We start from the raw sequence: 10,818 nt of genomic DNA, 5'->3' as shown, positions 1-10,818 counted from the left end.
TAGCCGGCCTGTCCCGACATGTCGCACAGTATATAATCTACACTGCACAATAGCCGGCCTGTCCCGACACGTCACACAGTATATTATAATCTGTACACTGCACAATAGTAGGCCTGTCCCAACATGTCACACAGTATATAATCTGTACACTGCACAATAGCCGGCCTGTCCCGACATGTCACACAGTATATAATCTGTACACTGCCAATAGCCGGCCTGTCACGACACGTCACACAGTATATAATCTGTACACTGCACAATAGCCGGCCTGTCCCGACATGTCACACAGTATATAATCTGTACACTGCACAATAGCCGGCCTGTCCTGACACGTCGCACAGTATATAATCTACACTGCACAATAGCCGGCCTGTCCCGACATGTCGCACAGTATATAATCTGTACACTGCACAACAGCCGGCCTGTCCTGACACGTCGCACAGTATATAATCTGTACACTGCACAATAGCCGGCCTGTCCCGACATGTCACACAGTATATAATCTGTACACTGCACAATAGTCGGCCTGTCCCGACATGTCACACAGTATATAATCTGTAAACCGGACAATAGCCGGCCTGTCCCGACATGTCGCACAGTATATAATCTACACTGCACAATAGCCGGCCTGTCCCGACATGTCACACAGTATATAATCTGTACACTGCACAATAGTCGGCCTGTCCCGACATGTCACACAGTATATAATCTGTAAACCGGACAATAGCCGGCCTGTCCCGACATGTCGCACAGTATATAATCTACACTGCACAATAGCCGGCCTGTCCCGACATGTCACACAGTATATAATCTGTACACTGCACAATAGCCGGCCTGTCCCGACATGTCGCACAGTATATAATCTACACTGCACAATAGCCGGCCTGTCCCGACATGTCACACAGTATATAATCTGTACACTGCACAATAGTCGGCCTGTCCCGACATGTCACACAGTATATAATCTGTACACTGCACAATAGCCGGCCTGTCCCGACATGTCGCACAGTATATAATCTGTACACTGCACAATAGCCGGCCTGTCCCGACATGTCGCACAGTATATAATCTACACTGCACAATAGCCGGCCTGTCCCGACATGTCACACAGTATATAATCTGTACACTGCACAATAGCCGGCCTGTCCCGACATGTCACACAGTATATAATCTGTACACTGCACAATAGCCGGCCTGTCCCGACATGTCGCACAGTATATAATCTGTACACTGCACAATAGCCGGCCTGTCCCGACATGTCGCACAGTATATAATCTACACTGCACAATAGCCGGCCTGTCCCGACACGTCACACAGTATATTATAATCTGTACACTGCACAATAGTAGGCCTGTCCCAACATGTCACACAGTATATAATCTGTACACTGCACAATAGCCGGCCTGTCCCGACATGTCACACAGTATATAATCTGTACACTGCCAATAGCCGGCCTGTCACGACACGTCACACAGTATATAATCTGTACACTGCACAATAGCCGGCCTGTCCCGACATGTCACACAATATATAATCTGTACACTGCCAATAGCCGGCCTGTCACGACACGTCACACAGTATATAATCTGTACACTGCACAATAGCCGGCCTGTCCCGACATGTCGCACAGTATATAATCTGTACACTGCACAATAGCCGGCCTGTCCTGACACGTCGCACAGTATATAATCTACACTGCACAATAGCCGGCCTGTCCCGACATGTCGCACAGTATATAATCTGTACACTGCACAACAGCCGGCCTGTCCTGACACGTCGCACAGTATATAATCTGTACACTGCACAATAGCCGGCCTGTCCCGACATGTCACACAGTATATAATCTGTACACTGCACAATAGTCGGCCTGTCCCGACATGTCACACAGTATATAATCTGTAAACCGGACAATAGCCGGCCTGTCCCGACATGTCGCACAGTATATAATCTACACTGCACAATAGCCGGCCTGTCCCGACATGTCACACAGTATATAATCTGTACACTGCACAATAGTCGGCCTGTCCCGACATGTCACACAGTATATAATCTGTAAACCGGACAATAGCCGGCCTGTCCCGACATGTCGCACAGTATATAATCTACACTGCACAATAGCCGGCCTGTCCCGACATGTCACACAGTATATAATCTGTACACTGCACAATAGCCGGCCTGTCCCGACATGTCGCACAGTATATAATCTACACTGCACAATAGCCGGCCTGTCCCGACATGTCACACAGTATATAATCTGTACACTGCACAATAGTCGGCCTGTCCCGACATGTCACACAGTATATAATCTGTACACTGCACAATAGCCGGCCTGTCCCGACATGTCGCACAGTATATAATCTGTACACTGCACAATAGCCGGCCTGTCCCGACATGTCGCACAGTATATAATCTACACTGCACAATAGTCGGCCTGTCCCGACATGTCACACAGTATATAATCTGTACACTGCACAATAGCCGGCCTGTCCCGACATGTCGCACAGTATATAATCTGTACACTGCACAATAGCCGGCCTGTCCCGACATGTCGCACAGTATATAATCTACACTGCACAATAGCCGGCCTGTCCCGACATGTCACACAGTATATAATCTGTACACTGCACAATAGCCGGCCTGTCCCGACATGTCACACAGTATATAATCTGTACACTGCACAATAGCCGGCCTGTCCCGACATGTCGCACAGTATATAATCTGTACACTGCACAATAGCCGGCCTGTCCCGACATGTCGCACAGTATATAATCTACACTGCACAATAGCCGGCCTGTCCCGACACGTCACACAGTATATTATAATCTGTACACTGCACAATAGTAGGCCTGTCCCAACATGTCACACAGTATATAATCTGTACACTGCACAATAGCCGGCCTGTCCCGACATGTCACACAGTATATAATCTGTACACTGCCAATAGCCGGCCTGTCACGACACGTCACACAGTATATAATCTGTACACTGCACAATAGCCGGCCTGTCCCGACATGTCACACAATATATAATCTGTACACTGCCAATAGCCGGCCTGTCACGACACGTCACACAGTATATAATCTGTACACTGCACAATAGCCGGCCTGTCCCGACATGTCGCACAGTATATAATCTGTACACTGCACAATAGCCGGCCTGTCCTGACACGTCGCACAGTATATAATCTACACTGCACAATAGCCGGCCTGTCCCGACATGTCGCACAGTATATAATCTGTACACTGCACAACAGCCGGCCTGTCCTGACACGTCGCACAGTATATAATCTGTACACTGCACAATAGCCGGCCTGTCCCGACATGTCACACAGTATATAATCTGTACACTGCACAACAGCCGGCCTGTCCCGACACGTCACACAGTATATAATCTGTACACTGCACAATAGCCGGCCTGTCCCGACATGTCGCACAATACAGAGGAGGATAGTTTCACTTCCTGATGACAGGGCTGTGTGCAGTACTGGCATTGGCTGGTAGTGCGGACACCGCGCCCCCTGGCGGCCCCGTGTGTGACGGGTGTTTGCTTTTAGCGCTGCTTTCCCGCCTCCCCGGTCAGTAGTCTCCGCCGTGCTGACATGTCGTCGTGCGGTGCCGGTCCTTCTGATGATGGTGGTGGAGGAGATGCCGCCATCCTTGAGTCTGCGAGTGGAATTCATGCCAGTCTTCACGAATTACACCGCCTGCTCGGCTCCGGGGATCCCGGGGGTTGTGCGGCGGCGCTGAGCCTCCTACGGAGCCTGGGAGAGGAGTGTGTGATCTCCGCGCCGGGCAGCAGCGAGCTGGGTGCGTGCAGGACCGGGGGAGGGCGCATCGTCTGTCGTGACACTACAACTCCCACGTGTCCATCCTGAGTGCAGGTCATGATGGGAGTTGTAGTTCCTCAACGGCCTGAGTACTGGTAGAGTTCATATCTTCTAATCACTGAGGTTCTTCTCCCACAAAGTGCAGCTGTAGCTCCATAATGGCCGGTCTCTATAAGGCTGCCGTCACACTATCAGTATTTGGTCAGTATTTTATATCAGTATTTGTAGCCAAAACCAGGAGTGGAACAATTAGAGGAAAAGTATAATAGAAACATATGCACCACTTCTGCATTTATCACCCACTCCTGGTTTTGGCTACAAATACTGATGTAAAATACTGACCAAATACTGATAGTGTGACGGCAGCCTAAGGCTTCTTTCACACTAACGTCGGAATCTCCCCGTCGCAATGCGTCGGGGAGAGATTCCGACGTTAGCGTTTGCTGCATTGCACAATGGGTGCAGCGGATGCATTTTTCCGGCGCATCCGCTGCCCCATTGTAAGGTGCGGGGAGGTGGGGGCGGAGTTCCGGCCGCGCATGTGCGGTCGGTAAAAGCGGTCCGTCAGGAGAAAAAACGTTACATGTAGTGTTTTTTGCTCCCGACGGTCCGCCAAAGCACAACGCATCCATCGCAAGACGGATGCGAAGTGTGGCAATCCGTCGCAAATGCGTCGTCAATACAAGTCTATAGGGAAAAAACGCATCCAGCAAGCACTTTTGCAGAATGCGTTTTTTCTGCAAAACGACGCATTGTGACGGATTAAAAAAAACGCTAGTGTGAAAGTAGCCTAAGGCAGTAATGCAGCCGAACCCACAACTTACTGATCACTGGGACCCCCCAATCCCAAAAAATGTGTCAGAGGTGGCTGTGCTGGTGCCGGGAGCGACCGCATGGCTGTGCTGGGGCCGGGAGCGACCGCATGGCTGTGCTGGGGCCGGGAGCGACCGCATGGCTGTGCTGGTGCCGGGAGCGACCGCATGGCTGTGCTGGGGCCGGGAGCGACCGCATGGCTGTGCTGGTGCCGGGAGCGACCGCATGGCTGTGCTGGGGCCGGGAGCGACCGCATGGCTGTGCTGGTGCCGGGAGCGACCGCATGGCTGTGCTGGTGCCGGGAGCGACCGCATGGCTGTGCTGGTGCCGGGAGCGACCGCATGGCTGTGCTGGGGCCGGGAGCGACCGCATGGCTGTGCTGGGGCCGGGAGCGACCGCATGGCTGTGCTGGTGCCGGGAGCGACCGCATGGCTGTGCTGGGGCCGGGAGCGACCGCATGGCTGTGCTGGGGCCGGGAGCGACCGCATGGCTGTGCTGGGGCCGGGAGCGACCGCATGGCTGTGCTGGTGCCGGGAGCGACCGCATGGCTGTGCTGATGCCGGGAGCGACCGCATGGCTGTGCTGGGGCCGGGAGCGACCGCATGGCTGTGCTGGGGCCGGGAGCGACCGCATGGCTGTGCTGGTGCCGGGAGCGACCGCATTGCTGTGCTGGGGCCGGGAGCGACCGCATGGCTGTGCTGGGGCCGGGAGCGACCGCATGGCTGTGCTGATGCCGGGAGCGACCGCATGGCTGTGCTGGTGCCGGGAGCGACCGCATGGCTGTGCTGGTGCCGGGAGCGACCGCATGGCTGTGCTGGGGCCGGGAGCGACCGCATGGCTGTGCTGGGGCCGGGAGCGACCGCATGGCTGTGCTGGGGCCGGGAGCGACCGCATGGCTGTGCTGGTGCTGGGAGCGACCGCATGGCTGTGCTCGGCTCCCTCCAGTCCCATAGACCATATACTCCGCGTTCTTGGTGCATTATATTTAAAGGGGTTTTACTAGAACCTAAGGTCAAATGTAGGTGTCCTAGGTTGGATTGCGATGCTCAGGCTGCCCGCTGCTGGTCTCCTGGCTGTCAGCCTCAGAGGCTTATGTGATTCTGTCAGGTTTGGGGCAGGAGATCCATGGCCGATCTGTACTCAGACTGTGAATGCAGATGTCTGAATTCGGCCCTAGAAAAGCTTGTCAATACCAGATTGGTGGGGTCCAACAACTGACACCCCCGATCAGTCTACTGTGAGGGGCCCGGAGCAGCTAATCTGCCACAATATGTAATGTCTGGCTGTGGAAGGTGCTGCCGGCTCCCTATGATGTGGTGAAAACCTACCAATGATGTACAGAGCTGTGCCAATAATTGTGCTCCATCAATCAGCGGATTGCTAGCGGCTCTGACCCATAGCTTTGTGATCTCTCCTGAAAACAAGACATCAATACTACAGGGATTTGTCAGTGTGAGCGGTTTGCACACTGTCATTTCCTGACAACCATGAAAAAAAAAACTTAGAAAAAATCCAACTCGCCATAGTAGAATCCAATGGCCGTACACGGAAAAAAGTTTGTGTTAGCAGCAAAGAAGGAAAGGTATCCAGCAACAGATCCATGGTGAATAATTATTTAAAAAACAAAACTCTTTAATGTATAAAATGGTTAATATTATGGTATAAAGCCATTATTTTAGAAAAAAGTTCTCCCTGTGTTTGTGTGGGTTTCCTCCCACATTCCAAACACATACTGATAGGGAATTTAGATTGTGAGCCCAATGGGGACAGCGATGATAATGTGTGCAAACTGTAAAGCGCTGCAGAATGTGTTAGCGCTATATAAAAATAAAGATTATTATTATTAAAAAAGGCAAGTAACCCAGGAAACTCATGGCCTTACGCGTTTCAATCCTACTGGTTCTTAATCTTAGTGCAACACTCTGAACTATGATTATGCACCAGTCAGTTTGAAACGTAAGGCCATGAGTTTCCCGAGTTACTTGCCTTTTTTCTAAACTAATGGTTTTATACCATAATTTTAACCACATTATACATTAAAGATTTTTGTTTTTAAATAATTATTCACCGATGGATCTGTTGCTGGATACCTTTCCTTCTTTGTCAAGATTTCCTGGTATTACTGGTGTGAGAGGTCTGCACACTGTCAGGATTTCCTGGTATTACTGGTGTGAGAGGTCTGCACACTGTCAGGATTTCCTGGTATTATACTGGTGTGAGAGGTCTGCACTGTCAGGATTTCCTGGTATTACTCGTGTGAGAGGGCTGCACACTGTCAGGATTTCCTGGTATTACTGGTGTGAGAGGTCTGCACACTGTCAGGATTTCCTGGTATTACTGGTGTGAGAGGGCTGCACACTGTCAGGATTTCCTGGTATCACTGGTATGAGAGGTCTGCACATTGTCAGGATTTCCTGGTAATACTGGTGTGAGAGGTCTGCACTGTCAGGCTTTCCTGGTAATACTGGTGTGAGAGGTCTGCACTGTCAGGATTTCCTGGTATTACTGGTATGAGAGGTCTGCACATTGTCAGGATTTCCTGGTAATACTGGTGTGAGAGGTCTGCACTGTCAGGATTTCCTGGTATTACTCGTGTGAGAGGTCTGCACTGTCAGGATTTCCTGGTATTACTCATGTGAGAGGGCTGCACACTGTCAGGATTTCCTGGTATTACTGGTGTGAGAGGTCTGCACTGTCAGGATTTCCTGGTATTACTCATGTGAGAGGGCTGCACACTGTCAGGATTTCCTGGTATTACTCGTGTGAGAGGTCTGCACTGTCAGGATTTCCTGGTATTACTGGTGTGAGAGGTCTGCACTGTCAGGATTTCCTGGTATTACTCATGTGAGAGGGCTGCACACTGTCAGGATTTCCTGGTATTACTCGTGTGAGAGGTCTGCACTGTCAGGATTTCCTGGTATTACTCGTGTGAGAGGTCTGCACTGTCAGGATTTCCTGGTATTACTGGTGTGAGAGGTCTGCACACTGTCAGGATTTCCTGGTATTACTGGTGTGAGAGGGCTGCACACTGTCAGGATTTCCTGGTATTACTGGTGTGAGAGGTCTGCACACTGTCAGGATTTCCTGGTATTACTCGTGTGAGAGGTCTGCACTGTCAGGATTTCCTGGTATCACTGGTGGGTGAGAGGGCTGCACACTGTCAGGATTTCCTGGTATTACTGGTGTGAGAGGTCTGCACACTGTCAGGATTTCCTGGTATTACTGGTGTGAGAGGGCTGCACACTGTCAGGATTTCCTGGTATTACTGGTGTGAGAGGTCTGCACACTGTCAGGATTTCCTGGTATTATACTGGTGTGAGAGGTCTGCACTGTCAGGCTTTCCTGGTATTACTGGTATGAGAGGTCTGCACATTGTCAGGATTTCCTGGTAATACTGGTGTGAGAGGTCTGCACTGTCAGGCTTTCCTGGTAATACTGGTGTGAGAGGTCTGCACTGTCAGGCTTTCCTGGTAATACTGGTGTGAGAGGTCTGCACTGTCAGGCTTTCCTGGTATTACTGGTGTGAGAGGTCTGCACTGTCAGGATTTCCTGGTATTACTGGTATGAGATGTCTGCACATTGTCAGGATTTCCTGGTATTACTGGTGTGAGAGGGCTGCACACTGTCAGGATTTCCTGGTATTACTGGTGTGAGAGGGCTGCACACTGTCAGGATTTCCTGGTATTACTGGTGTGAGAGGGCTGCACACTGTCAGGATTTCCTGGTATTACTGGTGTGAGAGGGCTGCACACTGTCAGGATTTCCTGGTATTGCTGGTGTGAGAGGTCTGCACACTGTCAGGATTTCCTGGTATTATACTGGTGTGAGAGGTCTGCACTGTCAGGATTTCCTGGTATTACTGGTATGAGAGGTCTGCACATTGTCAGGGTTTCCTGGTAATACTGGTGTGAGAGGTCTGCACTGTCAGGATTTCCTGGTATTACTCGTGTGAGAGGTCTGCACTGTCAGGATTTCCTGGTATTACTCATGTGAGAGGGCTGCACACTGTCAGGATTTCCTGGTGTTACTCATGTGAGAGGGCTGCACACTGTCAGGATTTCCTGGTATTACTCATGTGAGAGGGCTGCACACTGTCAGGATTTCCTGGTATTACTGGTGTGAGAGGTCTGCACACTGTCAGGATTTCCTGGTATCACTGGTGGGTGAGAGGGCTGCACACTGTCAGGATTTCCTGGTATTACTGGTGTGAGAGGGCTGCACACTGTCAGGATGTCCTGGTATTACTGGTGTGAGAGGGCTGCACACTGTCAGGATTTCCTGGTATTACTGGTGTGAGAGGGCTGCACACTGTCAGGATTTCCTGGTATTACTGGTGTGAGCGGGCTGCACACTGTCAGGATTTCCTGGTATTACTGGTGTGAGCGGTCTGCACGCTGTCAGGATTTCCTGGTATTACTGGTGTGAGCGGTCTGCACACTGTCAGGATTTCCTGGTATTACTTAGATGGCGAACTCAGTCGAGGGGTTCAAGAGAGGCCTGGATGTCTTCCTGGAGCAGAACAATATTGTATCATACAATTAGGTTCTGTAGAAGGACGTAGATCTGGGGATTTATTATGATGGAATATAGGCTGAACTGGATGGACAAATGTCTTTTTTCGGCCTTACTATGTTACTAACTATGTTACTGGTGTGAGAGGGCTGCACACTGTCAGGATTTCCTGGTATTACTGGTGTGAGAGGTCTGCACATTGTCAGGATTTCCTGGTATTACTGGTGTTAGAGGTCTGCACACTGTCAGGATTTCCTGGTATTACTGGTGTGAGAGGTCTGCACACTGTCAGGATTCTGTGGCTGCAAGCTTTGCTCACAAATCGGAACGTGTGAACGTGGCCTTAATCTGATCGGCTCCTCCTGCTCCATAACATAACACATCAGCTTTTGGTCGTTCGTCTGGTGATCAGCCGCCTGTTCGGGCTGTGCGATTGTCGAGCTTTCCCAGGATTACTTGTTCACAATAATCGTGTCCTGTAAATGCATCCTGCCTAATGCTTCGTCCAGTGCTGCAGAAAAGTTGACCTGAAATTGACTGTGAATTTCCGCTGCAGATGTCGGCACATATTTCACCCTTTGTAATGTATAGGGCAATGTGTGCATAAAATCTGCAGCAGTATTTGCCCACAGGGGACACCGCACGAGGGTGGATTTTGTAGAAACCCCAATCGCTGACCTTTTATTGTGCTGTTGGTGAAAGTTCCACAACAAACTGTGATCAATAATTTCTCTTCTAACTACAGGATGGACTATTTTACAGTCTCCTTTAGTTGTAGCCACTTGTAAACACTTTTGTTTCTTTTTTAGCTTTGAACACATCCTTGGTCTTCTCTAAAGAATATGGCCTGCTGGTGTTTATCCACAAGTCCCTTACCATGGAAGAAGTAAGTCGTGTAAAATAAGCCATTGTCACTTTCCACTTAAAGAGAACCATCTTTTTAAGGAGGTGAGGAGTTAAAGCAAAATGTGCCTAAGTTGTACATTAAAGGGATCCTGTTACCAGTTTTGTAGTTAACAACTTCCCAATTCAGTGCCTGTGTTGCATTCCATAAATGCTTATTTAACCCCCTGTATACCCCTCCACAAACCTTTTGAAGTTTTCCCACTCTATAGTAATCGGGTCGGTTCGGTCTGTTGGGAGAGTTTTCAGGCCTCCATCCCTCCTCCCCGGCTGCTGCTCGCCGTCCTCCTACTTTAATTGGCGCTGAAGATCCATTCACATTGCCAGACAAAATCCTGCCCCTGTGCACATAAATCACGTCTCACACCTGTGCACTATGCTTTGCCACATACACACTTATGTTTTGTGCTCTGCCCGCAGTAGGGCAATGCATAGTGCGATTTCTGTGCGCAGGCGCAAAATTTCGTCCAGCAATGTGGATGACACAAGGCATCATCCACATCGGTTAAAGGAGGATGATGAACAGCCGGGGTAGGGATGGAGAGGCCCGAAACCATGCCCATCAGACCCGACTGGATAATCATAGAGCGCGGGAGAACTTTAAAAAAGGTTTTTGGAAGGTATACAGGGGAAGTCGGGAGGTTATATATGCATTTATAGAATGCAGCACAGGCACTGAATAACGTGATCGTTTTAGTTGTTATGACAAAACTGGTGACCGGTTCCCTTTAATAAGCAAAAGTGAAGTCACTGATCTCCATATG

General features: G+C 50.1%; 1 protein-coding gene across 1 annotated transcript in view; it reads left to right on the top strand.

Annotated features, from left to right (window-relative positions):
• The first annotated feature begins 3,550 nt into the window (after nt 1–3,550).
• PRKDC (protein kinase, DNA-activated, catalytic subunit) overlaps nt 3,551–10,818 on the top strand; it is a 448,603-nt gene continuing 441,335 nt past the window's right edge. Inside the window, exons 1-2 of the mRNA XM_069731310.1 lie at nt 3,551–3,806; nt 9,961–10,037. Of these exons, the coding sequence (XP_069587411.1) occupies nt 3,599–3,806; nt 9,961–10,037 (285 nt within the window). The 5' untranslated portion in view covers nt 3,551–3,598. The remainder of the gene's footprint in view (nt 3,807–9,960; nt 10,038–10,818) is intronic.

This window comes from Ranitomeya imitator, chromosome 6, assembly GCF_032444005.1.
Source record: "Ranitomeya imitator isolate aRanImi1 chromosome 6, aRanImi1.pri, whole genome shotgun sequence".
Taxonomy (NCBI): Eukaryota; Metazoa; Chordata; class Amphibia; order Anura; family Dendrobatidae; genus Ranitomeya; species Ranitomeya imitator.
This window is presented reverse-complemented; position numbering and strand designations above follow the sequence as displayed.